General features: G+C 38.1%; 1 protein-coding gene across 2 annotated transcripts in view; it reads right to left on the bottom strand.

The window, feature by feature from the left end:
* The window catches only part of LOC308488404 (myosin-4), a 28,395-nt gene extending 9,889 nt beyond the window's left edge, over window positions 1–18,506 (bottom strand). Inside the window, exons 1-29 of one of the 2 annotated variants that reach the window (XM_081028075.1) lie at window positions 18,291–18,506; window positions 18,030–18,075; window positions 15,268–15,510; window positions 15,022–15,165; window positions 14,509–14,665; window positions 13,746–13,773; window positions 13,534–13,642; window positions 13,351–13,443; window positions 13,154–13,217; window positions 12,915–13,013; window positions 12,688–12,791; window positions 10,482–10,620; window positions 9,756–9,874; window positions 9,505–9,654; window positions 8,737–8,907; window positions 6,773–7,079; window positions 5,823–5,902; window positions 5,143–5,230; window positions 4,943–5,060; window positions 4,494–4,617; window positions 4,263–4,399; window positions 3,883–4,138; window positions 2,969–3,211; window positions 2,485–2,661; window positions 2,116–2,261; window positions 1,752–1,842; window positions 1,276–1,665; window positions 644–770; window positions 88–206 (exon numbers count right to left, since the gene is read on the bottom strand). In XM_081028075.1, coding sequence (XP_080884201.1) covers window positions 88–206; window positions 644–770; window positions 1,276–1,665; window positions 1,752–1,842; window positions 2,116–2,261; window positions 2,485–2,661; window positions 2,969–3,211; window positions 3,883–4,138; window positions 4,263–4,399; window positions 4,494–4,617; window positions 4,943–5,060; window positions 5,143–5,230; window positions 5,823–5,902; window positions 6,773–7,079; window positions 8,737–8,907; window positions 9,505–9,654; window positions 9,756–9,874; window positions 10,482–10,620; window positions 12,688–12,791; window positions 12,915–13,013; window positions 13,154–13,217; window positions 13,351–13,443; window positions 13,534–13,642; window positions 13,746–13,773; window positions 14,509–14,665; window positions 15,022–15,165; window positions 15,268–15,471 — 3,984 coding nt within the window. In that variant the 5' untranslated portion in view covers window positions 15,472–15,510; window positions 18,030–18,075; window positions 18,291–18,506. Of the gene's footprint in view, window positions 1–87; window positions 207–643; window positions 771–1,275; window positions 1,666–1,751; window positions 1,843–2,115; window positions 2,262–2,484; window positions 2,662–2,968; window positions 3,212–3,882; window positions 4,139–4,262; window positions 4,400–4,493; window positions 4,618–4,942; window positions 5,061–5,142; window positions 5,231–5,822; window positions 5,903–6,772; window positions 7,080–8,736; window positions 8,908–9,504; window positions 9,655–9,755; window positions 9,875–10,481; window positions 10,621–12,687; window positions 12,792–12,914; window positions 13,014–13,153; window positions 13,218–13,350; window positions 13,444–13,533; window positions 13,643–13,745; window positions 13,774–14,508; window positions 14,666–15,021; window positions 15,166–15,267; window positions 15,511–18,029; window positions 18,079–18,290 lie in introns of both variants that reach the window. The other variant, XM_081028074.1, reaches the window with a different exon arrangement.
* Window positions 18,507–20,344: the final 1,838 nt, after the last annotated feature.

The raw sequence follows: 20,344 nt of genomic DNA, 5'->3' as shown, positions 1-20,344 counted from the left end.
ATCATCAATATTCTCTGTGGGAAGTTTAATAGTGGCTTCTTGATGCAAAATTCCAGTGGTTAAAAACATCAACTGGAGAATTCTCACCTTAGATTCCTCTTCTAGCTGCCTCTTTAATTCCTCAATCTGTTGTGTAAATGCTTGTTTGCCTCGGGATAGCTGAGACACCATAGATTCTTTCTCATCTAGCTGTCGTGAAAATTCACCTGTGAAAGACAAAACATGAGTGATTTTGTTCTGTTTGTCTAGGTGAAGAATAATTGAAAGAATTAAATAACGTTAGACCTCTTATTTCATATAATGGAAAGACTAACTCAAGAGCTTTGAGGCTGTTGAGAAGGTTATTTCCTGCTCTTTCAAAAATGTGTGCGTTTTCTTTGGTATTTTAGGGTTTGGGTTTTTTTGAGTAATGCTGAGGCAACAAAAATTTCCTTTGCTCAGGGAGCTTGATTCCTCTCCCCCTATGATAGCTTATAAATCATTCTTTTTACCATCTCACAATAAAAGGATGAAAGAATAACAAATCAATGGTAAATGGGTATATGTGGCTCAAGAAGTAATTTGTGTTTGACAGGTATGCACCGGTGTAGGCTTGCCTTTCATTCTTCACCTCTCCACAGGCTGGTCGTATTTATTTACTGACCTGATTCTGTGTGTAAACGTGCCCTCTGGGCTGACAATTCATTTATTAAGCGTTGTTGTTCCTCTTCCTTTGTTTTCATTTCATTAAGCTGGTCCTCTAGTGTGCGGCACATTTTCTCAAAGTTTCCCTGTGGTGAGAAGCACAAACAGAAAAGAGGAGACGTTTCGATTCATAAGTCTGGGATTTGGAGAGCTGTGAGTACTTGTGGAAAGGAGTTCCATTTTATTTACTTTTCTATCTACCTCAAAGCCCTACACATGCCTTGGATGTAGAGGTACATAATTTTGTCTGAATTAATAAATAAATTATTGTAAAAATGATATTGGAAATGATTGCGAAGCATAAACATCATTTAGATTCTGCGTCATGTAGAGTGTGGTTTTTAGGTACTTAGTTTATGTTTTTCCTGTATTTACATTCTCTCACGATGTTAGTGGCAAAGTTTAAAGTGATTTCTACAAATAATATGTGAAAACCAAAATGGTTCAATTCAATATAGTGATGTCTATTAGAAATAATCTTAATATTTGAGATAACATCTTAACTGTGTACAGTTGGATTAGATGTAGTTGTATATAATTTTGATCGTTTTGAATTGTTGCAAATAAAGATAAAAAGGGGACAAGAAAGACCTTGGCTTTGGAGACAGTCTCCATGTTGCTAGCGAGGTCATCGATCTCCATCTTCAGCTCACTCTTCTCCTTCTCCAGCTTTTGCTTGACCCTCTGCAGGTTGTCTATCTGCTCCCCGAGCTCAGCTACGCTGTCCGCGTGCTTCTTCCTCAGGGTGGCCGCGGTGGCTTCGTGCTGCAGGGTGGCTTCTTCCAGGTCCCTGCGCATTTTCTGGAACTCAGCCTCCCTCTTCTTGTTCATCTCAATCTGGGCTGAAGTTGCCCCGCCAGCTTCTTCCAGCCGCTCGCTGATCTCCTCCAGTTCCCGGGAAAGGTCAGAGCGCTGCTTCTCTGCTTTGGCCCGAGAGGCCCGCTCGGCCTCGATTTCCTCCTCCAGCTCCTCAGTGCGAGCCTGGGGACAACATATCCATATTAACATGAATACATGGCATCCTTGCTTCCTGTAATGCCCAGAGAAGGTGGATGTCATATACTTACCTGTAACTCCTTGATCTTCTTCTGCAGCTGCATTGCAAGGGCCTGCTCATCTTCAATCTTGCTTTGCAGATTGCTCATTTCAAACTCTTTCCTGTTAGAAGAGCATCACTTTAACTCACAGTCAATTCTCTTAACAGTCTTCTTTTCTGTGTATAATCAAATGTCTTTATACTGCTGGTGTTGAAGAAGTGAGCAGTACATGTTTTGCAAGTCAATAATCTACTATTTTCATTAAATAAAATAGTGAAAGATATCTTTTTTTTTACATATGCCATGAAGTAATGTTTTAGGGATCTTTAAAGCGTATATATCATATGAAATGACAGATAATAAGCAGGTTACAACTGTATTATATCGTACTCACTTTTTGAGTTTCTCATCAAGCTGCTGTTTGTCATTTTCTACATCCATTGTGGATTCTTGGGCCAATTTTAGGTCACCCTCCAGTTTTCTCTTGGCTCTTTCTAAATCCATGCGAAGTTTCTTTTCTTGTTCCAGAGATCCTTCAAGCTAAATTTATAATGTGTTTTATTTACTTCAGTTCTTAAGCACTGGACGCTGTATTAGTAGCTTTCAAAGATACACAGGACAATTGAAAAAGATACACCAAATAGCCTGATAACATTAATTATTACTTCCAACAGCAGCTAAAAGTTAATGAGCATCACTTATGGTTACATGTTACAATTGTTTATTTCCTCTTAAGGGGAAACACTGTGTTTTTCACACTTACGTCATCCACTTGCTGCTCCAGCTTGGTTTTAGCTTTGGTCAGGGTGTTGACTTTGTCCTCTTCTGCCTGCAGATCATCCAGGGTCTGCTGGTGGGCCTCCTGGAGGGCCTTCTTCTCCTTGGTCAGCTTAGCTATGGTCTCATCCAGGCTTGCCATCTCTTCTGTGAGGTTTTTCACCTTTAGATTTGGACAAATATCAGGAATGTTAATGACACCTGTCCTCTTGATGAAAAACATGGTAATAATCTTAGAGCAACGTCAGCCTGATAGAAAAGGGAAACTACAAGCTAACTCAGGCCTATGTGGCTAAAACCTATGGGAGATAAAGGTCAAGGTAAATAGAAATTGTAAAGACTAAAAAGATGACATAATTATGATGGTACTTTCCTTTCATATTCAATAATTTTAAGACAAACTTTCAATTAAAATACTTCAGTAATAAGCTCGCACTTGTAAATATTCTAAAAGGAATCATGATTTGTACCTTGTTCTCTGTGGCATGCTTTTCCTTTTCAACCTTGGCTAGTGTCAGCTCAAGGTCATCGATGTCTTTCTTCAGTTCTGAACATTCGTCCTCCAGTTTCCTCTTCTTGGCCGTCAGCTCGGCATTGATCTCTTCCTCATCCTCAGCTCTCTCAGTCACTTCTTTGATCTTGGCCTCGAGCTGGATTTTGGTTTTGATCAGCTGGTCACATCTTTCCTCTGCGTCAGCCAAACCTTCTGCTTCCTAAAGGGAGAAATTAAATATTTTCATTTTCCTAAGCTCTATCTGCACATACACAACATTTATTAAAAGGTGGAAACCTCAATAACTGAACCAGTTTGGTCAACACATATGCCAACTGACTTGCCAACTTTTAAAATCAAAAGGACAAAATGTGAGTAATTTCAATCTACTGATTAAATATAATAACAGATCTACAAATATCCATGCATGGAATCAGGAAAATGAGCCTTTTGGCAAAATTTGCACCTTTGCTACTTTGGAAAAGTCACTTATTTATGGTAAGACTCAGCTTTCTTCCATTTTCTATCCCAATAAAGAAAACATAACTTCTATTTTATGCGAAAAATATTTACCAAGGAGAGAACCTTCTAATCCAAGAGACGGTTCTATAAAGAAAGGAAAACGTCTATGGATATTTTTATTGCTTTGCTCACTGACAACCAAATGATGTATGAATGTACATATGAACATATGCAGCATAATTTCTGACTTTGCATCTATCGCTTCTTTAGGTCTGAGTCTTAGTATTTTTGAAAGGCAAACAATTACAAGAAATGTTTCGGTGGAAACCATTTATTTATAAACCTTAAATTAAAAAAGTTCTCATATCAAGTCAGATAGTGTTTGGACTATGTAAGAAATGGCTAAACTATGCAACATTTAATACTCACAGATTGAACTTGAAGCTGTAAGTCATTTTTCTCTTGCATCAGAGACACCATTTTCTCTTCAAGTTCTTTCCTTTTTGCCTCCGATTTCGCTAGATCTTCTTTGGTCTTCTCAAATTCTTCCTTCATGTTGGCCATCTCCTTCTCGGTCTCCGCACTCTTGAGGAGGGGCTTGATCTTGAAATACAGCTTCATCCAGGGCCAGTGTTTCACATTCATGAAAGCACGGATATTGTACTGGATGCAGAAGATGGACTCTCTGTAAGAAAGGAAAAAAGATGCAAATGAAAAAGAATGTGGAAAGTGACCATCCCTCAACAAAAGTAATGAATGCATTGGATTCAACTGTAAAAGTGGAAGAGGACTTGTACTTGGTCCCTTACCTCCTCTCCATCATCTTCTTGAACTCCACCCTCATCAAGTACCCTCTGCACATGGCTTGAGTGCGTGTGATGAGTTGGGCCAGCTTTTCATCTCGCATCTCCTCTAGAGTTCCCAACAGGCCAGCTTTAAAGAAAACCTTGCCAAAGAACCAATTGAATACGTTATTTCCATTCATGAGAAAGTCCAAAGGGGATGAAATTATGATAGGTAGCAATTTACGTAGTTAGTACCTTGGTATGACCAAATTTGTACTGGGTGTGGTCAATGTCAATAGACCCTAGAAGTTTCTCAGAAGCCTTCTTGCTGTCAATGAACTGACCCTCTGGGATAGCACTTGCATTTAGAACCTTGTATCTGTCAGAATAAAAAGGACATTAAAGTGTGGTTTTTCTTCACTGAATTAAAAAACGGTGGAACTGTTGGTAGCTATCATTGACAAAATTATAGATTGATTTTGTTGGGGAAAAATGCATTCACATAATCGATCAGGGCTTTGTGTAGAACTTGCAAAGATATGATGAAAAATGTATGATAATATAAACCAAGACTCCTTTCTTTTATGATCACATTTTAAATAATTGCATTTCAGTGTTCAAGGAAAAGTTGAAAAATATTTGAGTGATATGGCAATATTGGTGTAGACTAGCAAATTGAAAGGAATAAATCATGAGACACAAACCTCTGTTTGAAGTCTGCATAGATGATTCTGCTGGGGAAACCCTTCCTGCAGATACGGATGCCTTCCAGCACACCGTTGCACCTCAGCTGGTGCAGAACAAGTTCGTGCTCCATGGCCCCTGAAAAGAAGATATGTTTTCTGTATAAAAGTCTAATGAAAAGTCACATTGAAGTCTTATTTGGGTATCGGAAATATCTTACCAGGGGTTTTAGTTTCATTGGGAATGAGACAGCGTACAAAGTGGGGGTGAGTGCTCTTCAAGTTGGTCATCAGCTTGTTCAAATTCTCCTATAAAACCATATGAAATATTTGAAAATAGTCTCTAGTTCCATCGACTTGAGGGTCCCTGTCAATGAATGACCTGTGGTTAATGTGCTCCCGTTTCATGTTTTAATGAGCTGTCTCAATGAAGAACAAATAATGATAGCCAAGACAAAGCACATACATGAAGTATAGTTAGAAAATTATGGGTTACACAATACAGTCAACTTCAGTTTATTTTTCTCAATCACTGCCAATCAGCGAAAATTTGTATAGAGACTTTGGTCATACAAAATAGACGTAACTGAAACCAGTGGTTGCTTTTAAGAGAGGCTTTGATTTCATGTGAAGTTTATTTAATGCCAGATATTTTAGATTTGGAGCTTAGAGAGGATACGGTTCATTTATCATCAAGTTTGATGTGAAGAGATGCACTCTGGGTCTGCTTCTTGTTACATTTTTCCTAAGATATTTCTCAGGTTTTTTTTTTTTTTTTTTTTTTTAGTGCATAAGTACTTTTTTCAGCTTCACCATAGATTTCTTTAAAAGTTCTTGTACATTTATGATAATTTAATTTTTTTACATAAGCAATCCTTTGGAATTCAAGAATATACTGTACCCTGAAAAGAGCTGACACTGTCTGGAAAGAAGAACCCTTCTTCTTGGCACCTTTCTTTGCACCACCACCACCACCACTTTCTGAAAAATAAAATAAAATAATTAAAATGATTTGCAACAGCTCTTTTAAGTACTAGCCATAGACATCAGGGCTGCCAAAATTCCTTTGGGAATTGAAATTTGCACTCATTCATGTTATCATTCCTATTCGTCTTTCCATATCTCTCCTCCTTCAACTCTAGATTTGGAAAATATAAGCATTGGCTCACATTATAAGTATTCAGAAAAACAACACCAACAACGGAAGAACTGTGTATGAGAAGAGTATACTTGGGGAAGGGATGGGACTCCTCTAATCCAAATCAGCAAAGTCTATTCCCCTGGAGGAAGTGCGCAGAAGACAATCATAGTGCCTTCTTAGTGCACACATCCGTCACAGAACAGGTAAAGGTGCCTGCTTGGTCTCAGGTAGGGGAGCCTCTGCTGACTTTCAGGGAAGTCCTGTCTTCTATTTGTCTGTATTTTTATGCTATTACTTGTACTATTACTGATCTTAGGAAACGTAAAAGAACAGAACTTCAATTTCTCAAGCACTAGTGCCCTGACAAACAATTTGCTCATCTCCAATTTAGTGGGTTCCTTGAAGGAGTCAATACTATTAATATGGTAGAAATGAGATGTATGATACTGAGCAAGTCACTTAGGCTCTCTGAGTCTCTGTTTCTTTACTGGTGAAAGGAAACCATAGACTAAATGATCTATAGTGTCAATTTTAGTTCCTAAAGTCTATGATCATAAGATGGTAGCACACTTATTAAATATACTTCATTTCATTAGATCCATTTGGCTGGTATTTTCATGTTAGGTCTTGCTATAAATATATCTGTCTCTGATAAATAGTATATTTCTGGTTTGTGAATCGAGGAACATATTCATGATATTAAAAATGACCTTCAGCAGCTGATCCCCCAGCAAAGAGGAGAGCCAGAGTCTTCATTGAAGACTTCTGGTACAGCCCGACCACGGTCTCGTTCAAGGGGTCTTTGTTCTTGTCAAGCCAGCCGGCGATGTTGTAATCCACGGTGCCCGCATAATGCACCAGCGAGAAGTGGGCCTCAGCTTTGCCTTTGGCAGGCTTGGGCTTCTGGAAGTTGTTGGACTTGCCCAGGTGCTGTTCATACAGCTTGTTCTTGAAGGAGGTGTCTGTGGCCTTGGGGAACATGCACTCCTCTTCCAGGATGGAGAAGATGCCCATAGGCTAAGAGTAGGAAAAATGGGACAATGATGAGTCCCTCAGAAAAATATGCTCCAATAATTTATGTACTTGGTGGAAACCTGAAAATATAATGTTCCAAAAGAAGACTTGGAATGATAAGAAATTAAATAGGCATGATACTACTTTATAGCCTATTGTCTACTACTGAAATGTGAAGCAATCATGTACCAAGGACATATGGGAAATATGTTAACTAGAAAACTCAATTAAAAAAAAAAGAAGCCCATCTGGGCCACTTGACAAACTTTATGTGCAGAGTATAAAATTAAATTCCAAAGCTGCCATTTGAAAGCTGAATTCTTTATTCCATAAGTGTATATATCTAAATACTTTCTTTCCTACTGACAGTGTAACTTCCTTCACTGCAAATCTAGACATGACAAAAATATAAAGAGAAGAGAGATTATGAATAATGACTAGAAATGATCCATTCCCAGTAAAAAAGTTTGTCTTATGTTGTAGCATTAAAACTCTTTGTACTTGAAGCTATATTCTCCACCACTGTGGAGTTAAGTGATGCTAATTTGGTTTTGCTTTGTAAGCAGATTGACTCTTTTCAGTGGCAAATTTGATATGAAAGCCTGGTAGAAAATTCTACACTGATGATTTTGCTTCAGTCACAAATTATCTTCTCCAAACTATTTTCAGTGTTCCAGAAACTGAAATACTACAAAAAAACAGAAATGCCTGTTTTTGAGGACCATACAGTTTTGATGAATAGTAGAGATATTATATCATCGAATTAAAATATCTTTCTCTCCAACTGGGCACACCTAGTCTGCTTTTACGCTCTCATCTCGCATATTTTTTATGAATTCTGACATCAGTTTTTGAAGTTTTCCTCCAGGGCAGTTGCATTTGCTTTTTCCACTGCTTATGGTAGGATTCACAGAGATGCCTTATTGATATCAACAGGTATACGATGAGTTTCCACTACACTTTTGAAGGTGTTTGATGATTGATGAGTTTTAACATCTTCAGAACTGATATAACTATCGCTTTACCCTCTTGATAATGCAGAAGTCAGGGCTCATTTCCAGGTAAGGCTATAGGGAAGTTCGTTGTTTATTTAGTAGTCATTATCAGTTTACTCAGTAGTCATCATAGTTTTAATGACTGTAACCTTCCAACCTTTAAGATATCTTGACATATTCTGCCTTAACATATGAACGATGATATATATATATATATATATATATACATATATATATATGTATATATATATATATATATATACATATATATATGTATATATATATATATATATATATATATATATATATATATACACAATACACCATCATGAGTTCACCAGAGTTAATTAAAATACTCAGAAGGCTAGCTGTGATTTCATTTCTTTCTCATATGTGCATGAAATCATGTAGGAATAACAGTGAAGGAAAATAACAGTGAGGGATAAACGTGACTGTGTATGTGTGTGTGTGTTGTAATCATTTTTCTACAAATTACTTTCTTCGTTAAGAACAGATCACTTGTGACGCACCTCACAACTGATTGGAGTACACAAGTATATCATAAGACATCACTGCTTGTTTTTTGAAAATTGGGAGTGCAGTTAAACATGGGAAGGTGGACTATTTGTTTTTCATGTTTTGAAGGCTTGAAAAGTCAAACAGACCTTCTCGATGAGCTCGATGCAGGCAGCCAGGTCCATCCCGAAGTCGATGAACTCCCACTCGATGCCTTCCTTCTTGTACTCCTCCTGCTCCAGCACGAACATGTGGTGGTTGAAGAACTGTTGCAGTTTCTCATTGGTGAAATTGATGCACAGCTGCTCCAGGCTGTTGAACTAGAGAAAATATAAACAGTAGAAATTACTCATAACTTAAGTATTTGTATACTTAATAGTTGTATACTACTAATATCTCCTTCTGAATTTAAGGCATTTTGGTTTATTAAATTACGAAGGCTCAGATTGTTTTCTTAATATATGAAATAATTCTAAACAAGGGAGAAATGACTCTCAGTACTTTGCTTTCCAGGGAACTGCATGAAATCACGCATACGAGGCAAAATGCAACAGCAAATGAGGACATCTTTTAAATATTCAGAGTAATTTAAGGAAGTGTTTCTATACTCATCTGCTTGGATCCAGGATAGATGTTGACTATTTTAACCTTTCATGGACCATTTTTGAGACTTCTAGACTTGAAAGACTAAAACTCTCTTTTCCTATTTATACCTATTCACTAGTTTTCGTATCTCTTCAAAGACCCTCCTTTAGCACAAGTTCCATTTTGTACTTTTGTAAAGATACTTTTGAATGCTCGAAATAACTTAGTCTTCTTTCATGTGTCTAGTTAGTTCGTAGTACAGCTATTTTCCAATATTGACAGCAGCAGCAAGATCTGTAAACTTTCCTACTATAAAGTTCCTGTTAACTCACATCAAAGATCTCAAAGCCAGCGATGTCCAAGACCCCGATGAAGTACTGCCGGGGCTGCTTGGTGTCCAGCTGCTGGTTGATACGGGTGACCATCCACAGGAACATCTTCTCGTAGACGGATTTGGCCAGAGCGCCCACCGAGTTGATCACCTTCAAGAACAATGGTAGTTTAGTTTTTGGATTGAAGACAGTGATGGACCCTCGAGTCTCCTGTGGTTCAAATCAATCAGAGAGTGTTAAGTCATCTTTACCTGCTGTACAGTCTGGCCTTTGGTGACGTACTCATTGCCGACCTTGACCCTGGGGTAGCAGAGGGCTTTGAGCAGGTCAGCAGAGTTCAGGCCCTGGAGATAGGCTGCCTTGTCAGCAACTGCACGAACAAGGTAAGAATGGTGAAACCGATCATGGCTTACACAATTTAAGGTGTGAATGACAATGACACAGAAAAAAAGTTTTGCTCAAAGAGTAGTATGTACAAATGTGGCAAAAACAACTCATTTGCTAATATCGCTTCAAAAGCATTGCTAATTTCAGGCATTTTTTAAAAAATGATAATTTGACACTTGGGGAATTGATGCTCTGTGTGATATTTGAAACACAGCTAAAGTGGACCACGGATAAAAATGATATGAGAAACTCTAATCTAGATAAATAGTGATAGGAAAATTCAGATCTATTTTTTTTCCCATAATGCATGTGGGCACACAGTTTATTCACTGGAATAAAAAACGTTTTAATCACATAGCAAATACTAGCTTGCAAATAAGCCAATGAAGAATGGAATGGGCAGAAATCATATCTCCACAAATCTGCTCAGTCATGTAAAACACCAGGCAGTGAGTGTGTGTGTCATTTCTTTCCCTTGATACTGTTTCCTGTCATTCAATAAGTCAAAGAAAGTAAAATCATGGTCCGTGTCTTTGAGGAGCTGATGATGTCAATTCTGTTAATTGAAAAATATTCACAGGGTGTAGTACCTTCAGTGCCGTCTGGCTCAGCTTGCTCTTCCCTTTGCTTTTGCTTGAATTTCATGTTCCCATAATGCATCACAGCTCCTGTCAGCTTGTAAATGGCCCCTTTTTCCTCAGAGCTGAAACCCAGGATGTCCACAGCAGTCTGGGAAGAGTTGGATTTAACTCACCTCACAATTATCGCCATGGAAGCCTCAAGATACTCCTCCCTACTTTTTTCCTCATCATGCATTGTCTTATATTTGACTAACACTTTATCATTTTCAAAAGGCACTCAGATTCATCACCATTTTGCTCCACGTAGCAACACCAAGAGGTATTTAGTAAAAGTTGAGTCATGTGGACAGTAAAGATGTTAGATGACTTGTCCACGCTCACTCGGCCAGGACTCGGAGCCATGGCTTTGGATACCAAAACCAGTGCTTTCATCATTTCTCCACATTAGCCTGGCCTTGCCACACATACTTATTGTCTCATGGATTTCCTTGCTCTTTTCTCTAGCCTCAAAAATCTGTTTGCTCCTCCTTCTCCTATGTTGTCCTAACCCAATACATAATCAAAGTCTACCTTCCCACACTAATGGGCATGAAGCATGCAGTTGGGAAGAGGATATGAGGACACCAGCAGTGGCCTGAGTTTTTCTCCACATGCCTCTCTGATATCAGAGCACAGCTCAGCTGAGCATGAGACTCCTGGCAGTGAACTTTACCTGGCAATTATTCATGTAGGTAAGAGACATTTGTGGAAAGACCTTTCTCCTTTTATTGAAATACTTTTGCATCTTTTTTCTCTATCAGATTTTGATTATCTTCATAGTTGCCCATGCTAAGCTTTGAAAAGGCTTATGCAATGGGGGCAGGCATCAGAGAAGGTAGAAGAAGGTATGGTTATTTACCACGTTTGTCTCCTAAGACGCTTTCCTCAGCTGTTCAGTTCTGCTCTCTGACTACCTATTTACAGAACCTAGACATTATTATAGAAGTCCTGGAGCAAGACTGCTACATTTGTCTAACCTCTGTCACTAGGAGCATTTCTCAACTCCATATCACGTTTGGACATATGGATATAGTAATAAGTTATAGAGAGTAAGAGCTGATATTTATAAGATAAAGGCACACAACTAGTTTGTAGACTTCTTGAAAATAATACTTTAAAAGTATATTTGCAAGCAAGTTTCAATCCTATCTTGGGAATGTTGAGATATTCCCACTGGTATTAAAGTTAGGAATAATCAAAGAAGATTGACTATTCAGAAACTCAAAAGAAAATGCAAAAGATGTATAAAGAAAATAAACCAGAGTAATAATCCTTAAAAAAAAGAGGAGGGGGGTCTCCTATCCAAGTACTAAGCAAAATAAGTCAGAAAAAATCGAGACCCATATGATTTCACTCATATGCGAGATATAAAACTGAAAGCAACAAACAAACAAGCAAAAACTCATAGATACAGACAACAGTTTAGTGGTTACAGAGGGTAAGGGAGGGAAAGGGTGGTAAAAGTGGGAAAAGGGGGTCAAATATCTGGTGATGGAAGAACTGACTCTGAACACAGTGCAATATATAGATGACGTATTATAGAAAAGTACACTTGAAACCTATATAATTCTACTAACCAATGTCACCCCAATAAATTTAATTTAAAAAATTTAAAAAAGAGGAGGGGGAGAGTATCTATAGTTTCAAAAATGAATGTAAAGGCTTCATGGAGCCCCAAAAGAGTATGTTTCAGGTGGGCAATCCATTTCTTCTTACGCTGCATAGGCAGGAGATGGTTATATTATTAACCCATGGAGGTATATTCAAAAGAAAGTTTGTATTCACATTCGATTATAGAGGAACTGTGGGAATTTCATATTCTATTACAAAAAATGTAAAAATATTATAGCTCTTTCTCAGATTCCTGGATGTAGACTCTGGCATAAAATGAAAGGGAAGCATCGTTATTGGAGTACAAAAATTGACCAAAAATGACTGATGAGATAAGGAAAAGAAAGTCAATTATCCAAGGAATGACAGAGACCTAACATTTATTACAGACATTTAAAATTTCTAATACATGTGTGTGGGGGGGGGAAAGGTCGCATTGCAATATCTTGTAATTTCATTCTACGGGTAGGAAAGCCTGAAAGATAGTATTGCCTATTTATAGTCTTTCTGATTATCCACTCTAATAGAGGAGAGTGTTGTGGACTGGAAAAGATCTGTTACTTACATCTGTGGCCATCAGCTCCTCCTGGTCATCAATGCTGGGGACTGTGATCTCACCTTGACTGACAAAGGCAAAGTCATATGGGTTGGTGCTGATCAGAAGCAGTTCTGAACACATGGAAAAGAGTAAATACAGACAGAGTTACTTTAGTTATCAAAAACACTTCAGAGGGACTTCTTAGATGGGCTGTTATTATTTCTTGGTAGAAATCAATCGAAGCTATTTCTTACCAATCAGCTCTGGTTTTTTGTTGGACATAATTTGATAAAATATGTGGTAGCTTCTCTCAGCCTTTAGCTGGAAAGTGACTCGGGACTTTTCTAGCAGATCTAGAAAGTGAGATTAAAAGGAAAGGCCCCAGTGGAAAATGAGGTGTTTGGAAAGTTCACACAACATAGATAAGAACAAGATTTTTAATATGTACCCCAAAGAAAAAGATTCTCACTCACTAATATTTATTATTACTCACATGTTTCAATATCAGCAGAAGCCAGTTTCCCTGTGGCACCAAAGTGAATCCTGATGAATTTACCCTTGCAAGAAAAAAGATGACATTATATACATAACTTGAAGTACACAAGAAAGAAGAGATTGAAATGATAATTCAGACATGCTTTCTCTGGCATTTAAGGGCTGAGTAAACCCTTCTATGTCCAAGAGACTTACAAAGCGAGAGGAGTTGTCATTCCTCACAGTCTTGGCGTTGCCAAAGGCCTCCAGGAGGGGGTTGGCGCTGATGATCTGATCTTCCAGAGTCCCCTGCAAAGGCAAGAGCCGTCCTCACATCTGGGGCTCCAGATTTCCTGAGAGCCCTGGCAGTCTTGATGCTGACTCTGCTGTCAGACTCACCTGCATTTTACCAGGTTCCTCCTTCTTCTTCTCTCCAGTGACTGCAATTGTTGCAAAGTACTGGATGACACGCTTGGTGTTCACAGTCTTCCCTGCCCCGGATTCCCCACTGTCAGGTACAGACAGAAGGAAAAGTTCAGAATCTAAGGCTGTAGTAGGAACCACTACAAGGATCAAAACTCAACAGAAAAGAAGATGTGAAATGTACATACGTAATCAGGATCGACTGGTTCTCACGATCTGTGAATGAGAAACTGAAGCTGAAGATAATGTTTAGAAAAAAAAAAACACTTAGCACATAGATTAACCCAGACCTTGTAAACTCAAAATTCTCTTTTAAAAGCCCACACTGACACAAAAATTATAACTGTATAAACTGGTGCTCTGCTTTCTTCACAAGATATTTTTTAAAAATAAGTAATTAAGTAAAAATAAAAAGATGTGCTAATTAATCAGTGTGCTAAACTCCCAATACCTTTAGTGTGATAGACTATGTAATGCATTATTTCGCCATATTATCCATGAGAATAAACTATCGATAGCAGATGGATGAATAATAGTTTCATGTCCTCGTTCATAGTTCAAGCTGCTACCATGATGCTAATAATGTCCAATCCAAAGTTTTATATAGTAATTGGGGTAACTTATCACTATGAGATTTCAAAGTTTACTTTTTAGAAGAGATGATATGTTAGCTATAATTAAAATGCATAGTTGATGGCTACATTTAGTTGATTTTGAGTTGTAATTTACATTAATTAATTTGGATTTTAGCATAGAAATCTAAGCAGTGTTCCTTATAGTTTGGGAACGGATGCATTTCATTCTAAATATATTTCCCCAATTTTATTAGTTCTATTATTATGTTCATGCTGAACATTTTATTCTCCAAATACTGGACCTATGTCTTCTGTGTTATCAGTATACAAATATTTTATAAGTGGCTATAAAAATTGTAACTGTGGGCTCACTCACCAGTCAGCATGAACTGATAGGCGTTGTCAGAGATGGAGAAGATGTGGGGCGGGGCCTCCTGGCGCTTTTTGCCTCGGTAGGCAGACACCACCTCGGGGTTGTACACCGGCAGCCACTTGTAGGGGTTGACGGTGACACAGAAGAGGCCCGAGTAGGTCTGTAGGAAATGACATGGTTGCTCAATCAGTAACCACCTCATTAATCTGCCTTGGAATTATGGAGAGAGACCTAAGTACTGCATTAGTTCTCATAAGCCTTCATGGTTTCATTCATTTGCTGCCTCTCTCTAACACCCACTGTGGCACAAAATGCTTCAGTTTTTCAGCTAATTCAAGACTTAGGTAGATGGCTTTCCACATACATATTTTCAAATACATCAGGATTTACAACACTAACCAAATGATGGGTCTTGAGATAACACTTCAGTAGCAAAGTCTGAAAATAAAGTCTAGTTTGTTTTAGCTAACAGAGTACTTGGAGTTATGGAAACGTGATGTCCAAGGGGGCACTCACGTAGATCATCCAGGCTGCGTAACGCTCTTTGAGGTTGTACAGCACCGCGGGCTCGTGGAGATGGGTCATCATGGCCATGTCCTCGATTTTGTCGTATTTGGGAGGGTTCATGGAGAAGACTTGATCGTCCTTAACTGTGACAGTCTGTTAAGAAAAGGAGAAGCCCATGTGTATCAACTAAGTAGTAGAAAAGGGTTAAAGGGTCAATTATGTCTCTCCCTCCTTTTTTTTTTTTTATATACTCACAGCTCCAGCTTCAGTCTTGGCTGTCACCTTCCCCCCTTCCCTGCTCTGCACTGTCGCTTTCACGTAGGATTCCTTAGGGTCCGCCACAAAGACAGAGTTCTTGGCATCAAAGGGCTTGTTTTGGGCCTCAATGCGCTCCTTTTCAGGCTTCCGGAGGTAAGGAGCAGCCTCCCCAAAAATAGCCATCTCGGCGTCGCTACTCATGGCTGCAGGTTATGGATGGCAGCCCAGCACCAGGTGGACCTAGAGGGAAGAAACAGAGCTGGACGATGACCCAGGGTGTGGGTGGACAGTCTCCTGTCGCTTTCACATTAACGTGCTTTATTGGATTGGCCATGTTTACTTCCTAACCCTTGCTTTCATGCCTCACTCCTGTATACCATGTAAAGTTTCTGAAAGAGTAGATCATTGCTTCGAAAGCCTCATATTAGTAGCTTTATTTTTCTAGCAGTTGTAAGTCTCCATTGTATCTTCTCTATGAGCTGAGAAACGTGGAGGAATTGACGTTTCAGTCAGCAACATTTGTAATGCCTCAAGTGTGTCTAGAATCTTTTCTTTTTCTGCTTGCTTTTCTTTTCTTTCCTTTTTTCTACATCACCCCCCTTTTTTGATATAGTGATGATACAAAGAAATGGAAAATAACTGTTAAAAATGACTTTACAATCTAAATGGACCTGTTTTAAAAACTCAAATATTTAGGCAAATTTTCCCCCTGCCCCAAATTATTAAAGTTGGATGTATAAACGAGACATAAAAAATATTAAAATTGGATGTATGAAAAGGTACATCTGTTCTGTGAGGACATAGTCCAGGTTGAAAACATCTGATTAGCACAAATAAATTCCCAGTTAACTGACAAGTGTTAGGTAAATAAAGGGAAAAATAAGTACAATAAAAACTGAAAATCTAACAAATGATTTTGTCCTAAGTCGAAATTAAGTATGTTTTATCAGTTCTTCAATTGTGAAAGTCAGAAATATTGTCTAAACGAAACATAACTTTAAAAGTTTCTTGGAGAAAAAAATGAATTTTTAATAAAATTTTTGTAGCGATTGTATATTTTTAGTCTATACTTCTCTTTGTTTTTAGCTAGATTATAACATACCAATAATTTTTATGATTCTTATTGTTGTAGCTCTCTCTCTCTCTCTCTCTCTCTCTCTCTCTTTCTCTCTCTCTCTCTCTCCATCCCTTCTTCCCTCCCTCTCTCTTTCCCTCCTCCTCTCATCTTAAAAATACCAATCCTCTAAAAATCTCTTCTGAAATGGATAGCCAGTACAAAGTTTCAAGCCAAAGTAAACTTAATTTTTTTTCCCACTGAGAAATTAATTGTGAGAAAGTAAGTCCTTTTGCCCTGATGGCAAGGAGAGGATGAGTGACCACAGTTAAACAAGGCGACTTTTGTGGAGCAGAAGAGGGGCTGGTTTCTGGAAAACAGTGTCTTGGTTGCCAATGACAACTGCCTCAAACTTTTATAGGCTTTCCAGGAATCTTGGTCTTTTATCATCAGCATTAAACTTCCTCTCAACTTACACAATGTTAAATATGGAATTTGCTGTATATTGTATCTCTGAAATCAATGTAGTTCTTACTTGTAAAAGTTTTTAGACATTTTCAGGGGACAGATGTTAGAATTTAATATGAGAGGTTTTTTTTTTTCCTTCAAAGGAGAAATGTAATTCAATTACATTGTTTTTTGTTTCTGTGTTTTTTTTTACATCAGGCGACTTTGAATTAACAACACACTATCATGTAGAAACGACTACTATATACAGTGTGTCCACAAAACAGAAAGGGTGTTATCCTTCCCATCTCATGTCTGAAATCGCTTGTTTCCTAGCTGTGGGTCACAAGCCCCCAAGGATCCTTAGGCTTGTTGTGGCAAGTCCTTGAATCCACTTGCACAGTGATAATTGCCTCAAGTTCAACAAGCAACATTCCCACACAGTGTGTCCTGTTCTTTTCTAAATGAATAACCTGATATATGAAATATAAACTCATATGAAATAATTATTAAATGGATGTAGGTTTTCATCATTATATATATCCTTAATACAGAAAGTATAGGTCCTGACACGTGGAATTGGGCGAGGTCCTTTAAATGTTATTGTTCTATAGGAGAAGTCCTTGGGAACCCCTGACTTACATCAGAGATGGCAAGAGCTGGAGGGACCCTAGCAGTCACCTAGAACACAGCCTCCTCATTTTACTGATGAGGAAACTAAGGCTCCTTCAACTAAGGAGAGTGGCAGGGTCATTCAGTGTCACAGAGGTATAAGTGGTGGTGCTCGGACATGAACCCTGTTCTCCTAAGTCCAAGGTAAGTGCTAATTCCACTGCAATACACTATTTCAAGATGCATAAATGTCAACTGGCTTGACCCAGGAAACTAGAGTCAGTGAAAAGCCTGGCTTGGTATCTAGAAATTTTGACTTCCAGATCACATATTGTTGATATTACCACTCCATCTCTCTGATATATCCTTATTGATTAAGTTGCAGTAGTAGTTCACATTAAACATTGCATGCAATCATTGCATTCTTTTGGAAGTTCTAACAACATGTAAAAGAGAAGAGTCATTAAATTGTGTGTGCTTAAATGATCTCAAAAGTCAAAATTTTATGAGAAGCCATGTTTAAAGAGCAGCTGCTCCTTGTATCTTATTCTCAATACTAAATTAAGAAATAACGTGGTAGCTCTTTAAGACATGGCAATTTAGAGATGCCTTTGTTCTTTAGAGTGTAATAATAGATTACTCTTACCTCTTGTGTTACCAGATGGAGAAGATGGCAGGCTCAAAGCAGACAACTACTGTTGAAAGAAAAAACAAACAGGGGAATGCATATTCTTTTATCTTATTTTTCTCATTTAATCACAAAATAATAGTAACTATGTGCACAATATCATTCTTAGGAATGTTGGAAAGAAAAATTAAAATTTGGGAAACAATAGCCATCTCCCTTAAGTGAATAATAATTATCAGGAATGTAAAACTAGCCAAGTGTTCTTCCACGTATACATACCTTAAAGAATTTTGAGGAAGGACAGGACAGAGACATCGCCACTCCACTTTTATAGTGACCATTCTGCCAACACAGCAGCCACCTCAGCTGTCCTATCTGGGAAACTACTTGGCAAAACCTTGTTTTGGCAATCTCTTTGCACAATATTCACTGACTGTGGCCGTGAATGGATATAATTAGAAATATTTGTTGTCACCTATAAATAATTTGATGGAGGATGATCTAGGGGTTGTTTTTTTTTTAATAGGCATTTGATAGGGGATGGGGATTCAGAGCTTCTAAGGGTGTTTCTCCAGCTTGGCTTTTGCATCATTCAACACAGAATTCAAAGCCAGGTTCCCACTCATTCTCCTGCCTATAAAATTGGTCCGACAGAATCAGCCTGATGTGAGAAGTTTAGGACGAATTGATTTGTTAGTGCTTAGAGCCATTAAGAAGCTGGGTGAATTTTAGATCTGATGCTATGATGGGAAGCAGTGACTGATGGATATTAAGGCAGAAAATTCCTAACTCAGGTCCGGAGTTTAGAAACCCTGGCAGTCGATTCTCCTTCTAAACATGAAGGAGAAAGTCAATTCTTAGATTAGGCAGTGGTGATGAACCAGTGGTGGAATCATAAGGATTTAGAATAGATACAAACACTTCTGTTCCTTCTCTGGAGGAGTTGCCATGGATATCTCCAGCTCATATGTTTTCCCTGAGGGGAGAACAGGATGCTGTTGGGGGACAACATGATGATGGGGCACAACACGGTGTTCCGTGCATGTTTCCACTGCATAATGGAAGGAGACACAAACATGCATTCCTAGTTCACGGGCACAACCTCACGACTAACTGTCGCTCTAATGAGGTGGGTATTACATATTTTTACTTAAGGTGGGAGGAAAGGCACGGGATCCACAATACTCTCTTTGTGAATTAAGATGATGAGTGGGCCATCACATATGTGCATGATACTTGTAATCTGGGCTCTGGTGGTTTTGCCACCTACACAGCTGTTGCTAAATATGACAGGAAATCTATCTAGTCTAAGTATGTCCCTAAGATCTGGTGTGATATTTTTGACTGTCATCTGCTAGCTTAAATTACTGATGAATGTGATTAGAGTGTTTATACATCCTTTTGACTTAGAATTTCTCTTTAACACATAACAGATTGAATTGTTTACACTTTTTATTCCTTTTGATTCAATAATGTGGACTAGTTGGTCAGATGTTTTTAAAAAAACTCCATGGAAATAATTCATAGAAGTCTAATGATTTACCAAAAATGTTAGGTTCTAAACCAGAAAGAAGAAACATCTTCTTGATTTTTCTCTAATTTAAGATTTTCATGATTACTCACTTATTTTACTTCTTTTGCAACTTACCATGTAAATTATAGGCATAATAAATGTACTACTCTTCTACATGTGAGTAGTACTCTCCCATGTACTACTCTTGGAGCTGAAAGATAAAGGAGAAACTGTGAATGAGACCAAGACACATAGGCTGAGTTATACAGGTATAACTAATGAAACTCTGCCTACTTTGCTTAAAAGTCAGAGCTTTGACCTATTGCAGGTAGACTGATCATTCAGAGCTTCAAAGCTCTAAAACATGACAGTAACATTGTAGTGGAGATTGGCGTGGACCACCAGGAGTGGCTCAGAAAACCTTGCAGAGCTTGGATAAGGAAGAAGAGTACCAATGCAGGAGGAGACATTTCCTTTCGACTTGTTTCTCCAAGGATTGTCTAAATAAGAAATGAAGGAAGTTAATACTAAGATTTCTTGTATTTGTGTGGTTCTTTATGATTAGATATGGGTGTGAAGGAGAGTGATTTTGGATGCTATATTTAAGCAGTCTAGATAAAAACTTCTCTCTAGCATTTCTCCCTCATTATCCTCAAGATTTGGAAATATTACAGGCATCTGTGATCTTGTACTTCTTAATCAATTAAAAACATAAATCTGGTGGAAACCTTATATTTGCTTCACCTTAAAGAGCTGTATATAAGTAACATATATTATAGATTATTATATTACTATATCATAAATGGAGACGGTATGTAAT

The sequence above is a fragment of the Rhinolophus hipposideros genome (genome assembly GCF_964194185.1).
Source record: "Rhinolophus hipposideros genome assembly, chromosome: 20".
Classification (NCBI taxonomy): Eukaryota; Metazoa; Chordata; class Mammalia; order Chiroptera; family Rhinolophidae; genus Rhinolophus; species Rhinolophus hipposideros.
Note: the sequence above shows the minus strand (reverse complement) of the source record. Positions and strands in the feature narration are given on the sequence as shown.